This window comes from Salvelinus sp. IW2-2015, linkage group LG4q.1:29, assembly GCF_002910315.2.
Source record: "Salvelinus sp. IW2-2015 linkage group LG4q.1:29, ASM291031v2, whole genome shotgun sequence".
NCBI classification, from domain to species: Eukaryota; Metazoa; Chordata; class Actinopteri; order Salmoniformes; family Salmonidae; genus Salvelinus; species Salvelinus sp. IW2-2015.
Window position 1 is genome coordinate 22,874,871 of NC_036842.1, and position 22,320 is coordinate 22,897,190.

The 22,320-nt window shown below is 45.6% G+C and overlaps 1 protein-coding gene across 4 annotated transcripts in view; it reads left to right on the forward strand.

Annotated features, from left to right (window-relative positions):
- Positions 1-21,915, forward strand: part of LOC111961678 (splicing factor, suppressor of white-apricot homolog) — a 135,106-nt gene extending 113,191 nt beyond the window's left edge. For 3 of the 4 annotated variants that reach the window (XM_023984120.1, XM_023984121.1, XM_023984124.2), the window contains 5 exons: positions 5,453-5,781; positions 10,677-10,826; positions 11,038-11,184; positions 15,134-15,206; positions 21,045-21,915. In XM_023984120.1, coding sequence (XP_023839888.1) covers positions 5,453-5,781; positions 10,677-10,826; positions 11,038-11,184; positions 15,134-15,206; positions 21,045-21,110 — 765 coding nt within the window. In that variant the 3' untranslated portion in view covers positions 21,111-21,915. The remainder of the gene's footprint in view (positions 1-5,452; positions 5,782-10,676; positions 10,827-11,037; positions 11,185-15,133; positions 15,207-21,044) is intronic. The other variant, XM_023984122.1, reaches the window with a different exon arrangement.
- The last annotated feature ends 405 nt before the right edge of the window (positions 21,916-22,320 follow it).

Sequence of the window (22,320 nt, forward strand, 5' to 3'; positions counted from 1 at the left end):
AAATTGTTTTGCCTCTTTGATTGTCTTGCGGAGGTCGTAGGTGGTCTGTTTGTATACGTACATGTTTCCAGTTACCTTGCCGGGGTAAATGCGTGTGGTTCGCACTTTCAGTTTCTTTGGTAATGCTGCCATCTAGCTGTGTTTTTTGTTTTGGTTATGTTCTAATAGTCACTGTAGAAACAACATTCTCTATGCACTTTCTGATGAACCCAGAGACAGAGTCAGTGTATTCGGCGATGTTATTCTCAGAGGCGGCCTGAACATATCCTAGTCTGCGTGATCAAACAGTTCTGTAGCATGTATTCCGATTGGTCAGACCAACGTTAAACAGACCTTACCACGGTTGCCTCCTGTTTCGAGAGTATTTTCCTTCAATTTCCTTTGTTAAAGTCCCCGGCTAAAACAAATGCGGTATATGCTTTTTCCAATTTGTTCAAAGTTCCATGTTATTCTTTTAGTGCCAGCGTGGTGTCAGTTTGTGGGGGTATATACACAGCCGTGATCCAAACAGCTGTGAATTCTCTCGGGAGATAATCGTAAGGTATTCCAGGTCAGGGGAACATAATCTCTTAAGGCGTTTGTAAGAATGCACAATCACACAATGAGTTGTTGATCATGAAACATACTACTCCGCCTTTGTATTTCCCCTGTCCTCGCAATGTACGGAAAACTCAGCAGGCTGTATAGCCTGATCAGGCACCTTCCCTGACATCCAAGTCTCTGTAAGGCATATTACATTACAGTCACTCGTATCTCTCTGGTAGGAAATCCGCACTCTGGACAATAAATGTTGTGAGCTCAGAAGACTGCACATGAGCAAGTAATGGACTAGGAAGCGTAGAGTGGTTTACCCTTTTCCTTAATGGAACTAGTACTCTAGCTCACCTTTCCCTTGTCCAGAAGTGCTTTTCCATCATAAGAAATAATACTAGAAACTTTCTGATCAAATAACGCACAAAAAATAATACTAAAATAAACTAAGGACTGCAAAGTTGGTTGGGAGCTAGCAACAGAGTGACCATCATCGGCACCATCTTGTTCACAGTGAATTGGAAGGGTGAGATTGAGATTACTCTTAGATACCGTATGATTTAGGTTATCTGTCCTCATCCTACTGACAATGGAGTGGAATGGCTATGTCACATTACAGTACAGGGATTGCATGTGTACTTCTCTCTATTACCAGCAGGGAGAAGTCTCTTTCTCTACCTCACCCCCCTCTTTCTTTCACACTCTCTCCATCTATCCACCCACTCTTTCCCTCTCGTACGGTCCCTCTGTCTCTCTGATAGCCAGTGTTGGCTTTTCCCCGAACATATGCGTGGATCTGGGGTGTTTAAACACGCAGCCAAGCTTTCAGGAGCTGGCAAATCATCTGTCGACCCCAATCAACTGGCATCGAATGCAGCTAGCTAGTTTAGCCTACTCAAACACCCGGCTCAAACAGAGAAGGATGCTATGTTAGCTAGCTGGCTATGGCTATCCAACACTGGAACTCTTCCAAATCAAGGTGATTGATTGCCTTGTTTTCCCTGGCTGGCACAGTTTTTTTTTTTTTTGAGTTGTGTCCAGCCTATCCTCCTCTCACATCCCACAGGGTCCCCTCATCAGAACGCCCACACACACACACACAATTTAAATGTTGCTTCTAAACTCTGAAACACCAGGAAAGCCGCAGGGCCTGGCTGTTGGGTCTGGCTTTGCTATTGTACCAGAAGTAGTCACAGTTGGCCATAAGTGTGAATTATTTATTGATTATAGGGCCAGAACCTGATCTTCAGATGTAGTTCCGTTCACTTACACATACAGTGTATATATGCCATTTTGCAGATGTTTTTATCCAAAACGACTTCGTCATGCTTGCATATATTTTACGTATGGGTGGTCCCGGGAAGCAAACCAACTACCCTGGCATTACATGTCCCATGCTCTACCAACTGAGCTACAAAGGACCACTTGTAAACATATTGAGTCTGTCAAAGCCAGCTAATCAAAGAGTATTAAGAGTGAATGGTAGAGCTTGAGCTGTCACTGGAATCGGGCTTCTAGGTATCCTGTGTGTGTGTGTGTGTGTGTGTGTGTGTGTGTGTGTGTGTGTGTGTGTGTGTGTGTGTGTGTGTGTGTGTGTGTGTGTGTGTGTGTGTGTGTGTGTGTGTGTGTGTGTGTGTGTGTGGGAGTGAGCGTGTGAGTGTGTGTGTGTGTGTGTGTGTGTGTGTGTGTGTGTGTGTGTGTGTGTGTGTGTGTGTGTGTGTGTGTGTGTGTGTGTGTGTGTGTGTGTGTGTGTGTGTGTGTGCGCAAGGCCAAGCAGGTGTCGGGGTACAGTGCACAGGTGGGATGTGTTGAAAGTACAGTTCTGGGTGCCAAAGTGGAGTGGCCTGATTACAGTACAACAACAGGCAAGGCAAGGTGACCTGGAGCAGTTTATTTGCACACAGGGAGTTGTGGATTCTGGCTATTTTCCCTCTCTCGTTCATCACCCTTCTCAATCACCCTCTGTCCATTTCTCTTTCCCTTGTCTGCCCTCTCTCTCATTTTTTGCTCCATATCTATCCCTCTGACACCCTATCTCGCTCATGATGGACTATTTCCATCTCTCTCTATCCATCTCTCTCTTCTTCTTTTGTCCCTTTCTGAAACACACTCTATCCCTCTCCCTCCTCCTCTCTTTCCCTGTCCCATTCTCCTTACACTGGCATGCCTCTCTTCTTCTCTCCAGTGTGGAGGTGTGCTTCAGAGAGGGCAGCCTTACCTATCTCCTTGGAGCAGGCGTGAGAGACCGAACACACTCTCCTCTTCCTCGACCCATGGCCCTTGGGGATAAACCTACCCAAATGTCATGCTGTTCTTAACCCAAAGTGAAATCAAACCCCAGACATCCTCCTCATTATCTTCCCTGAGCCACCGCAGCGCACCGCACTACCAAATATTCATACCGAAAACGTTATCAAAGCCAATAACACAGATCTCTCTCCTCTTGTCCGCCTTCGTCTCTCCTCTTGCTCTGTCTGGAGCAGCAGGGGAGGGAAGAACGTGTGTCTCACTCATTCCATGTGAGGGAAAGAAAGGAGGAGGAGGTTCTAAATATGAGTAGGTTCTAAATATGCTGTGAAGAGAAGACATTGTGTCCTCGTCTCCTGAGAGCTCTTTTGATTCACCGTCGCCAGAGCCGAGTCTCAATAGATTAGGTGACATTCACACTGGCTCTCTCTCGTGCACTCTCTCGCTCTGTCTCTCTCGCGCGCTCTCTCTTTCTCTCTCACACACACTTTTTCTTGTTCCACATATGAACAGTTCCATACCTAACGTCACCAGTACTGCACACACCTTACACATCATAATCAAGTCCTTGCTAGGGCTTTTCCATGGCAAATAAAGCTTGGGAAATAAATACATATGTTGTTTTTCTTCTCTCAATGTCGAAATTTAATTTAAATGCAGTTTGATGGCGCATGGCGCTACATTGATTGGCACCCAGTTGTGATGTTGGATCCAGCGGCGGGCAGAAGATCTAATTTAACCAGACAGACACATACTGGAGTAATTCGAGGCACTTTCGTGCTGACAGTGGAGAAGGGCCAATTCTGTTTTGTTAGCCAGCCAGGCAGGCAGGGCAGGGTGCTAGCTATCAGGCTGCATTGTGTTGTGAAACCAGCCAGTATCTTTTAATTAGCAGCTGAGTAAGTCTGAGGGAAGAACCAACCAGAACCAGCACACAGCGTGCAGTAATTATTGACAGAGCCAGGACTAGGAGCTCACCGCCCCAGGGCTTTGCCTTTTACTTCGGCCGGTCGAGTGCACACACACACACACACACACTCACACACACACACAACCTTGATTGGAGATGCAGGCTGAATTAGATTGCATCTCCCAGATGACCTTAAGCCAGTGGCTGTAACGGAGGAGACAATTGTGAATGCCCTCGTCACGCTCTCTCTCTAGCGCTATCGCTCCCTCACTTCCTCTCTCTAGCTCTCTCTCCTCTCTCCCTCACTTCCTCTCTCTCTCTAGCTCTCTCTCCCTCACTTCCTCTCTCTCTCTAGCTCTCTCTCCCTCACTTCCTCTCTCTCTCTCTAGCTCTCTCCCCTCTACTCCCTCTCTCCTCTCTCAGCTCTATCGCTCCCTCATCCTTCCTCTGTCTCTCTAGCTCTCTCGCCTCCCTCACTTCCTCTCTTCTCTCTCTCACTTCCTCTCTCTCTCTACGCTCTTCTTCCTCCGTCACTTCCTCTCTCTCTCTAGCTCTATCACTATCCCTCTCTTTCTAGCTCATTCGCTCCCTTCACTTCCTCTCTCTCTAGCTCTCGCTTCTCCCTTCACTCTCGCTCCTCTCTCTCTCTCTAGCTCTCCTCCTTCACTTACTCTCTCTCTCTAGCTCTATCGCTCCCTCACTTCCTCTCTCTCTCTAGCTCGTTCGCTCTCCTCACTTCCTCTCTCTAGCTCTCGCTCCCTCACTTCCTCTCTCTCTAGCTCTCCTCCCTTCATTCCTTCTCTCTTCTAGCTCTATCGCTCCCTCACTTCCTCTCTCTCTCTAGCTCTTCGCTCCCTCACTTCCTCTCTCTCTAAGCTCTCGCTCCCGTCACCTTCCTCTCTCTCCTCTAGCTCTCGCTCCCTCACTTCCTCTCTCTCTAGCTCTATCGCTCCTCACGTCCTCTCTTCTCTAGCTCTATCTCTCCCTCACTTCCTCTCTCTTCTAGCTCTATCGCTTCCTCACTTCCTCTCTCTCTCTAGCTCTATCGCTTCCCTCACTTCCTCTCTCTCTCTAGCTCTATCGCTTCCTCACTCCTCTCTCTCTCTAGCTCTATCGCTCCTCACTTCTCTCTCTCTCTAGCTCTATCGCTTCCTCACTTCTCTCTCTCTCTCTAGCTCTATCGCTTTCCATTTATCACTTCTCCTCTCTCTCTCTAGCTCTATCGCTCCTCACTCCTCTCTTCTCTAGCTCTTCTCAGTCACTTCCTCTCTCTCCTACGCTCTATCGCTTCTCACTTCCTCTCTCTCTCAGCTCTATCGCTTCCTTACTTCCTCTCTCTCTCTAGCTCTATCGCTTCCTCACTTCCCTCTCTCTCTAGCTCTATCGCTTCCCCACTCTCTCTCTCTCTAGCTCATCGCTCCCTCACTTCCTCTCTCTCTCTAAGCTCGCATCGCTCCCTCACATCTTCCTCTCTCTCTCTAGCTCTATCGCTCCCTATTCCTCTCTCTCTCTAGCTGCTATCGCTCCCTCACTTCCCCTCTCAGGTCTCTCTAGCTCTATCGCTCCCTCACTTCCTCTCTCTCTCACTCCTCAGTACGCTCATTCTGAGAGGGAAGCCTTCAGATTTTCTTGCACTCGTTAAACTAGAAAAGGCCCAAGCTGCAGATCTGTCTGTCATTAATATGCCCTCTTTCCCCCCTCCTTTTCTCTCCTCCGCTCATCCCTCTCGCTCTCTCTCTTTCCTTCTCTCTATCCTATCCACAGCTGCCAAAGTTCCCAGTGGCCCCCGTCGTCTCTGTCCCCCCTCCGTTGGCTTCCAGAGCACCTGTGTACCCTGCTGATCAAAGACCCCCTGACGCCAATGCCTTCAAAAGCAAAGAGCCCCCCTCTTCCTCCCTCCTGCTACCCACCTCCTCATCCTCCTCTACCTCCAGAAGACCGGAGAAGGAGCGGGACAGAGCGAAAGGAGACAGAGACAAGAAGAAGAAGAAACACAAGAAGAGGTCACCGGCGAGATCGCGGTCTCGCTCCAAGTCGCGGTCCAAAACCAAGCACGCCCTGCCCAGCGCCTACAAAACAGTCCGCAGGTCTAGGTGAGTGGTCCAACCGCTATCCCCAAAAGAAACTGTCTCTCTCATCACAACATGGCCTTTACAATGGAATAGGTGTTGTCATTTGGCCTGAGGCTCAGACTTTTGAACATAATTAACTATACGAACAAACTGCTCTGTTTATGAACCTACAGTACCTGATGCCTCTACCGTGCCTACTGCCTAATGAAGGAAGTGGCTTTCTGGCTGGCTGGCAGTATTCTTTTGCAGCGGCTTCACTATAGCGTGTCGGCTACCTCTCTCTGTTTCCCGATGCCTCCACACACTCTCCAAGTTTTTCATCTCAATTGTTTTCTCACCCTCCTCTCACTCTTTTTGGAAATCACGGCCAGTTTGTCATTATCAGCGGGTGGAGTTGCTGTAATTATGCCAGCCTCGTGTCATTCTGACGAGCATTAATGTAATTTCACTGAGATTTAATCGTTTCTGCCCGAGGTTTTAAATCACTTACAGTATGTGAATTAAAGGGCTTAGATTGAGAAGGGGGCCTCTGCTGAGCCTCGTGTCAGAGATTTCACTCCTCTAATGTGCAAGCCCGCCAAATTTCATCCCTTAATCTTTTTTTTTTCTCCTCGACCGAGAAAGTAAAATAAAATACAAAAATCTTGGTTGTGGGAGAGTGAAATGGATCCCTGATAATGAGCAGTCACAGAATCAGACAGCGTTTTGTTTTGTGTTGGGAGGCTGGAACAGGTTATGAGCTTCGAACCTTTTACAGCATAAAAAAAATATCAATCCCCAGCATCTTCCTTACTAATCCTGAGAATGATGTCTTGGGAATGGAGCCTTCCTGCAGGTGGCTGGCTGCGTATATGTTTTGTGCGTCCCAAATATCACCCGTTGAAAAAGTTGTGCACTATTTAGGGAATAGGGCCCTGGTCAAAAGTAGTGCAGTATATAGGGAATAGGGTGTCATTTGAGAGGCAGCCTGTCTGTCTGGGTCTCGGGGGTGACAACCCAGTTAAGCTGGCAGCTCACTCTCCTCGTGTCCTTTCTCCCCCTCCTCTCCAGCTCTGTTAGTGACACGCTGAGTGCTGTCAGATACTGAAAGGATTACACACACATGTCTCTGACCCTGTCATAACTGTCCATCACACAAAGACAGAGCTACACACTCATACAGAGAGAGAGAGAGGATATTGGTGTCATGCTGCTCGACACCATTAGCCCTTAGCAGTCCAATGGACCTCTCTCGCTCTCGCTCTCTCTCTCTCTCTCTCGCTCTCTCGCTCTCTCTCCTTCCTTCCTTCCTTGTGGTTAATGAGGACCCTGGCTGTGACACGGGGGGAGTTTCCCCCCTCGTTAACTCATCAGCTGCTCTTCATTAACTGGCCTACTACTTTCCCACCATCTCTTTCTCTCTCCCCCTCCTCCCTCCTACCCCTCCCTCCTTCTCTCTGTCCATCATCTGCATCCTGTCTTAGTCTCAAGGTCAACTCTGTCCTGTCAGCCCTCTGACATTGTCTGTAGTCATTGACAGGTCTGTCCTGCCCCCATCCTTAGCCCCTGCACCCTTACTCCACCTCTGGGGGTTTAATTGGGGCCCATTGCCCCGAGGGAAGTCTAAGATCATTACCAGTGGAGTGTAGAGGCCCCCGTGGGCCCATGAAGGGCCAGGATGGGGTCAACAACATCCATACAGGACAGATAATGAGGTAGGAGATTCGGGGATGGATGGGAAAGAGCAGCCACAAAGAGTCCTATAGGTTGCATCTCAAATGACACCCTATTCCCTATAGGCCCTGATCAAAAGTAGTGCACTATAAAGGCAATAGAGTGCCATTTGGAGTACAGTCTCGATGTGGACAGAACTCATCCAATTTGCTCTTGAAAGTGTCTCTTTGACAGAGGTTTGGAGTCATTGATCATATGCTCTGGTACTCTGCTCAGGCTAAGTGGATGTAGATTTCCCCCTGAATTTTAAATTGCCCTCCACCCCTTCCTCTGACAACTTCCTTTTTGCTCACTTTGTGACCTCTTCAGCCCCTATGGCAGGGGATGACCTCTCTGTTTGTGTTTATCCTCGGGCCAAATTGGCTTTCGTCCAGCGGTCCACTGTGTCCCCGGCTGCAAAGTACTTTTTAAACGGCTCCATTAGATTACGTTTTCATCTGTGTGTGGCCAGTTTGTGTGTGTGAATTAAATATGTTTCTCTGTGGCTGAGTGAGAGTGGATCCAGACATGCACGTACGCTAGTGTTCTTAAATAAACGCTCATTTGTAGCTGGTTGGTGGGGGTTGGAGGGGGTTGCCTTTTAAATCAGGAGAAATGTGATTGTTTTTGTTATTATTGCGTGAGTCATTTGGTGTCGTTGTTGCTCTTGGCTTTGGGATGTGAAACGGCTGAATCACCATGGTAATGGCGTAATGGCTGTCCTGTATTATAAAGAGGGAGAGAGAGGAGCCTGTGATTTAACCACTCTGTAGACACTCAGGTTGCGTCTCAAATTGCAACCTATTCCCTATATAGTGCAGTACTTTTGACCAGAGCTTTGTGCACTCTATAAGGAATAACGGCCCATTTAGAACACAGCCACTGACATTTACATAGTGGCCTCTTGTCCTCCCTTAATATGTCCAATCTAATGGAGAGTGATCTTAACTGGAGCAACAGAGGGTAACATTAAAGTACAATTTAACTTTGTTTTTTAACCAAATCTATATTTTGGATGTTATAGAAGTTACCAGACACTTTTTTTGGGGGGTGCGATTTGGTTTTGAGAAACTTACCCCACCAGCGATAGACTTCCTCATGCTCATTCTGCAGTTTCAGGGGCAAAGATAAAATATTAACAAACACTCCAAAAACACCCAGCTACTACTTCTCTGCGTAGGCCACGCATGTGCACACAAAGTATCACTTGAGTCCAACAAAATGTCATATTATAACGTTGTGGATGAAGTTCAGAATGACACAATTTCATGTGTACAACGTCTAAAGACCTGCATCATTGCCGTTTCTAAAATGACGTATTTGGGTGTTTTTGGAACCTTTGTCAAAGCTTTATCTGTGCCCCTGCAACTCCAGAACAAGCTTGTGGAAGTCTATCGATGGTGGGGTAAAGTGAAATCACAGAGAATTGACCGGACACTTCCATAACATGCTATTTACTACCAAAATACAGGTGTGGTTAACCCTTTAGACCCGAATAGAATTCTAGAATGCTGCTGTAGATTGTCTTGAAAATTATCAGTAATCTCATTTTGTCACACATTTAAAACAGACAGACATAACTCAAAAACATAGAACAGATTACAAGTTTTAGTTTTAAAGAACACAACCTCAATAGGAATAACACTAATTTTGTCTTCCATTGTCTAAAGACACTATCAAAAAACAATTAACACTCAACACAACAACAAAAAAACTAGTTTTGTTGACTAAAGGACTTACTCAAAATGTACCAAGTATAATATATTATACTTATAAATATGATTTACATTCAAATAAAAATGTTTTCCAAAACGTGAACAGAGGACTATATTCAGAAAGTATTTCAAAAACCACACAAAGTAGGCTATGTAAAAATGCAAACGGCTATTCAGAAACTATTTCAAAATGTAGATTGAGAGACACAAAATGTAGAAATGGTAACCTGCTTTGACAATAATTCAGTGAATGCAACAAGTATTAGATAGAGACATATAGAGAAGGTACAAACACAACTGTTAGAGACAATTTTCCCATATTTCACACTGCCACTTTAGTGTTTGCATTTAGCCTACAATATCTCATGGAACTTCTGGAAGCACGTCACTTTTCTTGCCTGACAGACTAACTAGTAATAGCAAGCAGCTTTGGCCATTTCTATATGAATTATATCGGTAGAAACAAGACAAAACAACCAACAGCCTAACATGGCAACTATTTCCATGAGACACAGAGCAATCATTCAAGCTTCACCTCTGATGTGCTTGCCAAGTGATCATGACAGGACTTGCTAATCTGACAGCTATTCCCCGATGTTTCACAGCATCTAACATCGACAACATCAAACATATATCTGCCTTTACTTATTTCACTCACCTCGACATCATCGCTTTTCAAAGTGCAAGGACGTGTCCGAACCCGTATCACCAACCACTATACTATAGATACAGTTGTCTGCTTCGGCGCCTTCATTTTGAGTAATGAAGTTTTTTTTTTAATCTAAAAGTCAAAAGACAGCATATCCTGTTTCTGGTTGATGATAACAGCCACGTGAATACGACAGCAGGTTGTTTGCAAGTTCATTTTGCGATATAGACACATATATTATTGTTTGAAAAACAAGGCCGTTCGCGAGCGCTATATATATAATATTTTTCCGCCAGTCGATGGCCGCTATGGGTTCTGAAGAGTAAACAAGTGAAAAGTGGTAAACTCTACTTAATAAGTGGAGACTCAGAACTGTTTCTTTGCCCTCCATCTCAATATAGTAACTATGAGCACACCCATGAACAGTACTCTGATTGGTAATAATACTGAGAGGTGGGTAGAGCAATAGAGGTCAGAGTACAGGGCATGGGGGCAGTTAGGTGGCCAGGGAATAGGCTGGGGCGTGGGAGGTTAGCCCCAGAGACCAGCTGCTGGTTAAAGCAGCAGATTGTAAAAAATTGGCAATTTCCCTCCGATTAAGTATTTCACACCCTCCATCTCTCCTCAGTGGTCTCAGTGCTTCACCACTAGAGAAAAGCTAGGTTGGCCTCAGGCACTGGGGAAAATACTGCATATTTCTGTTTTTTATGTTGCTTTGAGTTTTCCTCTCCGTCCTTCCATCTGTGTTCCCTCTTTCCACCTCTCCCTCTCTTTCTCACTCCCCCCTTCTCTTCTCCCCCGTCTCTCTCTCCCTCCTTCCATCTCTGTGTTCATCTCTCATTCCCTGTGTCTGTCTGCAGGTCTCGCTCCAGGTCCCCTGGGAGGAAGAACAGGGGGAACAGCAGAGCTCGCTCGTCTGAGAGGAGGGGTGAGGAGAGGGAGCGCTACGGCCCTGCCGCCTGTCGCCTTGGCAACAACCTCGCTCTGCCCAGGAGGCACCCCAGATCCAGGTAGGTAGAGCTGGGAACCTTGGAAACAGTCATAAAGGGGAAACAGTGGGACAATGCTGTGAGAGAACTACATTTCTGTATTCACTGTAGCAGTTTGAGCTCCAGCAGCTCAGTGACTGTCTGTTTTGTCTCTCAATCCATTACTTCCTGAAAGGGTTTGGGCAGTTTCACCATGTCTCTCTCTCTCTATCCCTCCCTCCCTGTGCTCCAGGTCCCCTCATGAGAAGAGGAAGAGTAAGAGTTCTAGGGGCCAGCTCCAGAACAAGGGCTCCTCCTGTTCCCCCTCCTCATCCCCCGGCAGAGCCAAGAAGTCCCCCAGCGCCTCCCCTCCCACAAGCCCCACCTCCAGCCTCTCCAGGTAAAGCACCCCACCTCACCAGGCTGTTTATTAGGGCTGTCCCCAACTTTAAAACATCTTGGTCGACCACGGGTCGTCTGTTCTTTCGTCCAATCGATTGGTCTACATTTTGAAACGTGTATTTTTCCATATTGACACATCCGATGTGTTTTATTCAAATCAACTACACGACGTGACCAAATGTATGTGGACATCTGCTCGTCTAATACCTCATTCCAAAATCATGGGCATTAATATGAAGTTGGTGCTGCCTTTGCTGCTATAATAGCCTCCACTCTTTTGGTAAGGCTTTCCACCAGATGTTGGAACATTGCTGCGGGCACTTGCTTCCATTCAGTCACAACAGTATTACTGATGTCAGGCACTGATTAGGCCTGGCTCGCAGTCGGCGTTCCAATTCATCTTAAAGGTGTTCAATGGGGTTGAGGTCAGGGCTCTGTGCAGGCCAGTCAAGTTCTTCCACACCGATCTCGACAAACCATTTCTGTATGAACCTCGCTTTGTGCACGGGGGCATTGTCATGCTGAAACAGGAAAGAGCCTTCCCCAAACTGTTGCCACGAAGTTGGAAGCACAGAATCGTCTGGAATGTCATTGTATGCTGTAGCATTGAGATTTCCCTTCACTGGAACTAAGGGGCCTAGCCCGAACCATGAAAAACAGCCCCAGACCATTATTCCTCCTCCACCAAACTTTACAGTTGACACTATGCATTGGGGCAGGTAGCGTTCTCCTGGCATCCGCCAAACCCAGATTCGTCCGTCGGACTGCCAGATGGTGACGCGTGATTCATCACTCCAGAGAACACATTGTCCACATACTTTTGTATAGTATAGTGTATATTCACTGAGCTTGTCTGATGCTTTAAGCACACTGTTTGATTAAATAATTAAGACACACAAATGACTAGTGGGAGTCCAACCAGCAATTGATTTGATTGTGCAAGTTCCGGGATCAGACTTGCTGTGTTTAAAAAAATAAAAGACAGCAAGTGGCTGTGACTAGCACCCGTTGTCTCTCTCTCCTCCCTGCTACGGCACCACCACAGAACATCAAAGTGTTTATCGCGCTGTGTTCCTGAATCTGCAACATAATTATAGCCATTTCTGACTGAAAAGTTCTGTTACCGAAATCCCTAATTTGTTTAGGGAAAAGCATTCCCTTAACCCTTGCTCTCTTTACGTGACACATGTATGCATCGCATGCATGTAACCAAAGACCTATTCGCACGAGACTAGTATTACTAGAGAATGTTGGTAATGTAATTATTACTCCAAAATATATATTAGCAATCTGAGGTATGTCGTAAATGCCTCCCAGCCTTCAGATGTGAGATAAACAGTCCAATTACACTTGATGTGTTTTAAGTCTATGGATGAAAAAGTAAACTTATAATTTCCAAACATTTAGGTCAGTTGTATGCATCTTTGTGGTCTATTAACTGCAAGGGTTGCATTAAATAGGCTCAATATTTTTTGCTGAAGCATTTGGCAATATTCAATTAATATGCAATAAACATATAGTACCAGTCAAAAGTTTGGACACACCGACTCGATCCAGGGGTTTTCCTTTATTTTGACTATTTTCTACGTTGTAGAATAGTAGTGAATACATCAAAACTGTGAAATAACACATATGGAATCATGTAGTAACCAAAAAAGTGTTAAACAAATCAAAATATATTTTATATTTCAGATTTTTCAAAGTAGCCACACTTTGCCTTGATGACAGCTTTGCACACTCTTGGCATTCTCTCAACCAGCTTCATGAGGAATGCTTTTCCAACCATCTTGAAGGAGTTCCCACATATGCTGAGCACTTGTTGGCTGCTTTTCCTTCACTCTGCGGTCCAACTCATCCCAAACCATTTTAATTGGGTTGAGGTCAGGTGATTGTGGAGGCCAGGTCATCTGATGCAGCACTCCATCACTCTCCCTCTTGGTCAAATAGCCCTTACACAGCCTGGAGGTGTGTTTTGTGTCATTATCATATCAAATTTATTTATATAGCCCTTCGTACATCAGCTGATATCTCAAAGTGCTGTACAGAAACCCAGCCTAAAACCCCAAACAGCAAGMAATGCAGGTGTAGAAGCACGGTGGCTAGAAAAAACTCCCTAGAAAGGCCAAAACCTAGGAAGAAACCTAGAGAGGAACCAGGCTATGAGGGGTGGCCAGGCCTCTTCTGGCTGTGTCGGGTGGAGATTATAACAGAACATGGCCAAGATGTTCAAATGTTCATAAATGACCAGCATGGTCAAATAATAATAATCACAGTAGTTGTCGAGTGTGCAGCACCTCAGGAGTAAATGTCAGTTGGCTTTTCATAGCCGATCATTAAGAGTATCTCTACCGCTCCTGCGGTCTCTAGAGAGTTGAAAACAGCAGGTCTGGGACAGGTAGCACGTCCGGTGAACAGGTCAGGGTCATTGTCCTGTTGAAAAACAAATGATAGTCCCACCAAGCGCAAACCAGATGGGATGGCATATCGCTGCAGAATGCTGTGGTAGCCATGCTGGTTAAGTGTGCCTTGATTTCTAAATAAATCACAGACAGTGTCAACAGCAAAGCACCATCACACCACCTCCTCCGTGCTTCACGGTGGGAACCACACATGCGGAGATAATCTGTTTACCTACTCTGCTTCTCACAAAGACACAACAGTTGGATCCAAATATCTCAAATTTGGACTCATCAGACCAAAGGACAGATTTCCACCGGTCTAATGTCCATTGCTGATGTTTCTTGGCCCAAGCAAGTCTCTTCTTATTATTGGTGTACTTTAGTAGTGGTTTATTCGCAGAAATTCGACCATGAAGGCCTGATTCACGCAGTCTTCTCTGAACAGTTGATGTTGAGATGTGTCTGTTACTTGAACTCTGTGAAGCATTTATTTGGGCTGAAATCTGAGGTGCAGTTAACTATAATGAACTTATCCTCTGCAGCAGAGGTAACTCTGGGTCTTCTTTTCCTGTGGCGGTCCTCATGAGAGCCAGTTTCATCGTAGCGCTTGATGGTTTTTGCGACTGCACTTGAAGAACGTTTCAAAGTTCTTAATTTTCCAGATTGACTGACATTCATGTCTTAAAGTAATGATGGCCTGTCATTTCTATTTGCTTATTTGAGCTGTTTTTGCCATATTATGGACTTGGTCTTTTACCAAATAGGGCTATCTTCTGTATACCACCCCTACCTTGTCACAACCACAACTGATTGGCTCAAGCGCATTAAGAAGGAAAGAAATTCCACAGATTGACTTTTCACAAGGCACACCTGTTAATTGAAATGCATTCCAGGTGACTACCTCATGAAGCTGGTTGAGAGAATGCCAAGAGTGCTTTTTTTTACGTTTTTGCGTACTACATGATTCCATATGTATTATTTCAGAATTTAGATCACTTCACTATTGGCTGGTACTGTATATATTTGCTACTGCTCGACAAAGAAAAATCTTGATCAACCAAACAATCGACCAGTCGAATAAATGGGTTCAGCCCTAGGTCCATTATCTTGTCTACATACTTTTTATCTGATTTTATTAATTTACATTTACACTGAAAACGTTTTACATAAAACATAGAAAAACACAAATGCAAGTGAAATGCTCGCACTGCAGAGCCCTGACCACCTGCCAACATGGCTGGTGAAATAGACATCTTATTCACCATTTCCAAAATCTACCCACAGGTGGCGGGTGTTAATATGAGGCTCTGTCTCCATCCCTCCCGGCCACTGAACTCCCTCTCACTTTATTCTCGCTCTCTTTTCTCTTTATCTCCCTAATCTTTCTCCCTCTCTCTTTTAACCCTTCTATCTCTTTTTCTCTCCCCCTCTCTCTCCCCCCACCCTCTCTTCCTCCCTGTCTGTTTGTCTGTCTCTCTGTTTGTCTGTCTCTGTCTCTCTCTGTCTGTCTACCTGTGTCTCTCTCTCGCTCTCTCCCTCTCTCTTTAGGGACGGCTCGCAGGAGAAAGATAAACAAGTTCCCTCAGCCAATGTCTCCTCCATGCAGTCCAAAATCACTCAGGTACCTCTTCTTCACTGTCACTGTACAGTGCCTTCGGAAAGTATTCAGACCCCTTGACTTTTTCCACATTTTGTTATGTTACAGCCTTATTCAAATAATCCTCAGCAATCTACACACAATACCCCATAATGACAAAGCTAAAACAGGTTTGTAGAAACATTAGCAAATGTATTAAAAATTATACAAAAAAATACCTTATTTACGTAAGTATTGATTGTACATGATTTGGAAAGGCACACACCTGACTATATAAGGTCCCACAGTTGACAGTGCATGTCAGAGCAAAAACGAAGCCATGATGTCGAAGGAATTGTCCGTAGAGCTCCGAGACAGGATTGTGTCAAGGCACAGATCTGGGGAAGGGTACCAAAAATATTCTGCAGCATTGAAGGTCCCCAAGATTACAATGGCCTCCATCATTCTTAAATGGAAGAAGTTTGGAACCTCCAAGACTCTTTCTAGAGCTGGCTGCCCGGCCAAACTGAGCAATCACGGGAGAAGGGCCTTGGTCAGGGAGATGACCAGGAGCCCGATGGTCATTCTGACGGAGCTCCAGAGTTCCTCTGTGGAGATGGGAGAACCTTCCAGAAGGAAAACCATCTCTGCATCAGTCCACCAATCAGGCCTTTATGGTAGAGGGGCCAGACGGAAGCCACTCCTCAGTAAAAGGCCCATGACAGCCCGCTTGGAGTTTGCCAAAAGGCACCTAAAGACTCCCAGACCATCAGAAACAAGATTCTCTGGTCTGATAAAACCAGGATTGAACTCTTTGGCCTGAATGCCAAGCGTCACATCTGGAGGAAACCTGGCACCATCCCTACGGTGAAGCATGGTGGTGGCAGCATCATGCTCTGGAGATGTTTTTCAGTGGCAGGGACTAGGTGACTAGTCAGGATCGAGGCAAAGATGAACGGAGCAAAGTACAGAGAGATCCTTGATGAAGGTTCACCTTCCAACAGGACAACGACCCTAAGCACACAGCCAAGAAAAGTCTCAATGTCATTGAGTGGCCCACCTAGAGCCCAGACTTGAACCCGATTGAACATCTCTGAAGAGACCTAGAAATAGCTGTGTGGCAATGCTCTCCATCCAACCTGACAGAGTTTGAGAGGATCTGCAGAGAAGAATGGGAGAAACTCCCCAAATACAGGTATGCCAAGCTTGTAGTGTCATACCCAAGAAGACTCGATGATGTAATCGCTGTCAAAGGTGCTTCAGCAAAGTACTGAGTAAAGGGTCTGAATACTTAATTTTAATGTGATATTTCGGGGGGGGGGGGGGGGGGGTTCTTGGTTATTATGGGAATTGTGTGTAGATTGATGAGGGGAAAAACTATTTCATCAGTTTTAGAATAAGGCTGTAACGTAACAAAATGTGGAAATAGTCAAGGGGTCTGAATACTTTCCGAATGCACTGTATGTATATTAACATGGGCCCATATTCACAAAGCATGACAGAGTATGAGTTCTGATCTAGGATGAGGACTCCCCTGTCCATATAATCGTATTCATTAGGATCTTAAAGGTAGAACTGATCCTAGATCAGCACTCCTATTCTGAGACGCTTTGTGAATACAGTTCCAGATGTCCTAGCATGTATTCCATAAAGCACAATACAGCAGGGTGTTGTACAGGTACTCCATATCTCTCATTATGACATGTGCACAAAGCACAGCAGTTCAGTATCAGCTCATTGTTAGCTGGGATGTACACAGGGACTGTGGTTCCAAGGATAGTCGGCCTTTGTGGCAGCAGCATTATACAGAACACACCGCTCAGAGATTTCACTACACTGATCCCAGCACAGATTACATCATTTCTATCTTCGATCTCTGTGGGCTCAGAGCAGCTGATCTCTGAACTCAGGTCGGATTTTACATTTAACATTCCTCCTCTGTGTTCAGTAATGTGCACATAGGCGTTTTGTTTGTTGTGTTTATCTCCCTGTCCTGGTGTTTCTGGCTCTCTCCCATCTCTCTCGTGACGTTATGAGTGCAGCTGACAGCTGAGGAGAGCTAGTTTACATTACAGAGGCTTTAATCTCCAGGAGAGAGAAAAAGAGGATCAACTCTTCCCCGAAAGTCCTGACTTTAACATATTACGCAATCACCCCCTCTACTAGTCACTCCTCTGGTAAGCTGTTGGGTTGGAGAGAGAGAGGTTCTCATCTCTGTCTCTGGGTAGGATCACACTGCCTGTTCAGCAACAGGGCTATGAGTCGGATAGGGAATAGGGAGGTTGTTATATGAGATCTATGAGGGAAGCCATAATGTAAAGTAGACCATTAGAGAGAGATATTGGAGTTTTAAAATCATACGTTTGAAATAACTTAAAAGCTTAAATCACAGCTGGGGTGCACACCCAATGCGTTTCAACTTAATGTTAAAAACACTGCTTCCTCAGGCGGCGTCTTGTAACTACCTCACACCTGTTGTAAATTCATATGGAATCTTTACGTTTGCTCTATGGTTTATTTGATGTCTTAATTTCAGGCTTTGATAGCGTTCATTCTCCAATTACTCAAATGTCTTTCTTGGCGTATATCTCAAAGCCATACCTTAACAGGGCCCTTTTAGGAGTTCAAGCCCCTGTCCTCTCTCCATTTGATGTTCTCTATCTGTCCTGAGTCTGATAAAGAGCCCCATCTGATAGCCCTCTGACTACAACCAGACCCCTTCATGAAGCCAGCCAGTTAGCCCAGGATGAGCACCTCCATAGTGGGTCAGAGAGAGAAGAGGAGAGACTTACCTGGAGCAGGCTTGGGCTGAGGCAGAGAGGCCTGTGTAGTATGGAAACTAGCCCACCGTCAAAGATCAAGACATTCACAGATAGAGCAAGCCGTAGGGAGAGAGAATGGGGTAGGTTGTAGAAAGAGAAGGCGAGGGAAAGAGGGGGGGGGTTTCAGAAAAGAGAGAATGAGAGATTGGCATAGGTCATATGAATAGAGCGTGGGTTAGGGAAAGAGGTGAGGAAGGGGGAAAGGAGGGCATGAAAGAGAGTGATTGAATCCTTCACCTGGCCCTGCTCTGTACAGGCCATGAGTGTGTCCCAAATGTCTATGGGTCCTGGTCAGAAGTAGTGCACTTTATACAAAATAGGGTGCCATTTGAGACTCAACCCATGAGGAAGATCCAAGGTATACACCCAGCCATCTCTGAATGAATAGACCATTACCCAGTTATGCAGACGTTCTGGATTCAGACATACAGACATAGTCCCTGGCCACTTAATGAACTTTAAAGCCAGCCCCATCAGCGTAAAGATTTGGTTCATGATGATGCACTCAGAGAAATCTAATGCACTTTTTTCATTAGAATTAGCATTTTGGCCCGAGTTTTGAGCTTTGTTTTTCCTTCATTACGGGGGCTGGCTGACAGATGACGAATGGCTGGGGGTTGGGTTGGGTTTTTAGGGGAGGAGAAAGAGGGAACGGACCGTTCCCTGTTCCCTCACTGGCAGGATATTATTCTGGTCTGCAGTCAGGAGTTTGAGCTGCAAAGAGGGTTTTGTTGGAGCACAGGGAGACTGGTAGAGAAGACAGACCGACCGACAGACGAACACTAATAGTGACGGACTGACTGACAGAGATGGACAGACAGACAGAATTAGAGGAGACTAACATACAGACCTGTAGAGATGGACAGAATGGAACGGTAAAGAGAATGTGACATGGAGCGAGGATAGAACCTTTACATGTACGATTCAATGGAGTGGCCTTGGTAAAGAATAGAAACTGAAGACACTGTCAGCATCCTTTCTACTCTTCCTCTTTATTTCTTTCCCATGGCTCTGAAATCCAGTCCACTCATCCTCCTCTCATCCTGGATACTGTATTGTGACCTCTTGTTTTCTGCCCCCCACATCTCCTCGTCCTCTTGTCAGTCTCCTCCAGGGGCTTGCCTAGTCTACCTTCTCTCCTACTGCTCTCCTTTCCTCCTCTCACACAGCCCCCTCTCACTCACTCAACCCCAGGCTCATGATTAACTTTTCTCCTCTCTCTCGCTCTTTCTGCTTATGGAGCGTGTTCATTCTCCCTGTTCTGCTGGAGGAGAGGGGTTTTATAGTCCCCAAATGAAACTGAGAGACCTGCTCTCATAAATGAATGAAATCCAATTTTATTCAAATCAAAGTTTATTTGTCACGTGCTTTTGTTTATTTGTCATGTTTTGAAAACAACAGGTGTAGACTAACAGTGAAATGCTTACTTACGGGTCCTTCCCAACAATGTAGAGACAAAGAAAATAGAAAAATAATAACACAATAATAAATACACAATGAGTAACGATAACTTGGCTCTATACACGGAGTACCAGTACCGAGTCGATGTGCAGTGGTACGAGGAGGTAGATATGTACATATAGGTAGGGATAAAGTGACTAGGCAACAGGATAGATAATTAACAGTAGCAGCAGCTTATGTGAGTCAAGAGTTGGTGCAAAAAGGGTCAGTGCAGGTATTGCGGGTAGCTATTGGTTAACTATTTAGCAGTCTTATGGCTTGGGGAGTGGGGGAGTATGACAATGCTTACAAATATTTAGAATGAAGTTGTTTGGACGTTAGAAGCATTCTCTGTCACGCTCAAGTACAGTACATGCCACACTCCCTCTCCCCCCTTACACGTTCCCTCACACACTCTCTCTGAGTCATACGCCCTCTTCTTTTGCCCTTTCCGGCTTTCTCCAGCCCCCCTCCCTAAATAGTACCTAAAACCCCCCCCCCCCCCCCTCTCTTTCATCAATTTCTCACCTGAATAAAGCAATTTCTCACCTGAATAAAGCAGTATCTGTGGAGGCTTCAGTACCAGCCCTGTTTAAAGCCCCAGTCTCAAATCATCTACTCAGACATTAACTCCATTATCCATACCGCCATCTTGTTATACCTTTTGTCTCAATTTGCTGTGGTGATCCTGCTCCTCCTTCCTGCTGTTTTTACGACTGCGTGGAGGTCACTGTGGTCTGGTTGTACTCTCTTCAAGGACCCTGATCACAACCACTGCTTTCACTCAGATTTATCCCTCAGTGTGTGTCTCTCTTGGTCTCTGTGTTTGTGTGTGCATGCGTATTCGCCTTTTTTCTCTGTGCGTGTGTGTGTGCTCTTGCTTGCTCACTCGTGATGGAGGAGAAGGAAGAGAACAGCGGGAGAGGGGAAGGAAGAGTAGTGATATGCAATAACTCCCCACGTCAGCCCTGAGCAAGGAGAAACTTGTATGACAAGCGGCTAATTCAGCGGCTCACGCTGAAAGATTTAATATATCCCCTTTTTGGTGTATAATCTCCAGGTTGGACTGTGTTCAGATTGGGACTGCTTACCTAACTAGGAGTGGATCTGATGGCCTTCTATTGCAGGGAGGAGAGAAGCTGTCCTATAGCCTACTGTCATAAATAGTCAGGAATACATTAAGCTGTCCTGGTTGAAAGATAGCCCAGGGAGGGAGGAAGATTTGTGTTGAATTGTGATGGTGAGGAGGCTCTCTGAGAGAGTAGACAGAATATAGGACTGTAGGATTCTTAACCAAGACATATTTCCTCTTTTCCTCATTATTGGTATTTTATATGGCTCACTCACTCACTGTCTCCCCTTCCTCTTTATCCCTCTCTGTGTCTGTTTCTATCTTTCTTTTCATCTCTCTCTCAATCTCCCCCTCTTCCCTTCTCTCTTCCCTTCTCTCTTCCCTTCTCTCTACCCTTCTCTCTACCCTTCTCTCTACCCCTCTCTCTACCCCTCTCTCTTCCCTTCTCTCTTCCCCTCTCTCTACCCCTCTCTCTTCCCTTCTTTCTACCCCTCTCTCTCCCTTCTCTCTTCCCTTCTTTCTACCCCTCTCTCGCTTTCTCCTTCTCAGGATCTGATGGCCAAAGTACGTGCCATGCTGGCTGCCCCTAAGACCTTCCAACCCAACACTTCCTGAAGAGGCGTAGCTTTATAGCAGCTGATTGGAAAAAGGGTGGAGCTTCACCATGTCTGCCTCTCTATGACGACAGCCTCCAGCGACAGGCCCTCGGCCAATCAGCAGGCAGCGTATTTTGCCTGGAACTGTTTAGCGTTCATATTCCTCTGTCTGACTTTTATTTTATCTACTTTGATACTTAACTGGGTGAGCGTATCTACAGTATATTTCGAATGGCAGTAGATGTGAAGCGAGCAGAGTAGATTAGCTCGTAAATCAACTACGTGGGACTGTTCTACGTGTCGAGAGAGAGCCTGCATCACAGCAATGGTCACGCAGCAGCCTGCTAAAGTTTGGATGCCCCTGTTCCCAACATCTGTTTTCAGCACGAATAAACAGAGCTTCAAAGTGCAGAAATAATTAATAAAGTAAATTGCATCTTTCAAAAAACGAATTCTATGTTCTCCAAATTGATGACGGAGAGCTTTGCAGTGTAATTGTGCAGCTGCCAGAGCGCCTGAATGCTATCCTTCTGTGAAGGATTGTTTTCTTCATTTCTTTCTCACTCTCTCCCTCTTCATCTCTTTCCATCTCCCTCTGTTCATCTCTTTCCATCTCCCTATGTCTCTTCATTTTTCATTCTCTTTATCTCACTCTTTTGCCAGGTCAGTTTTAAGCTGGGGTCTCTGTTTCCAGCCTGTTGTCAATCAGTTCCAGTGTGTGGCCTTCCATTTTTGTTTCTAAGTTTGTACATGGCTGATTGTGGAGCTGCTTTCTTAACACAAACTGTCAATAAAGTTTGAATGATGATTTAGCAAAGTGTTAAGGTGTTCTCAGTCAGTGGAATCTGTCTGGTACATAAAGGTCAGGGGTCACGTTTCCTATGAATTTAATTCAATTAACCTCAACAGTTATTTATTGGTTGGAAATGAATAAGCAAATATTGACATAGCAGAAATAGATTAAGTAGAGATACACTCATACATGCTCCCTCTTTTAAGGACAAAGCAGACCGTGCAAATGAAGGTTAAAAGCAGCAGTGGTTACCAGGGCTGGTGTGAGGGTAAATCATGAGGGAGCAGTCTCACACAACCTGTCCACAAAAACACGGACATTCCTTTCTCTCACACACAAACACAAAGGCGTCTGAGCAGGTTTCTAGGTCCACCCCAGGGATGAGGGAACATATCTGAGTGTCCCAGTAGGACACAGGGAGCTGGGGCCCCTAGCA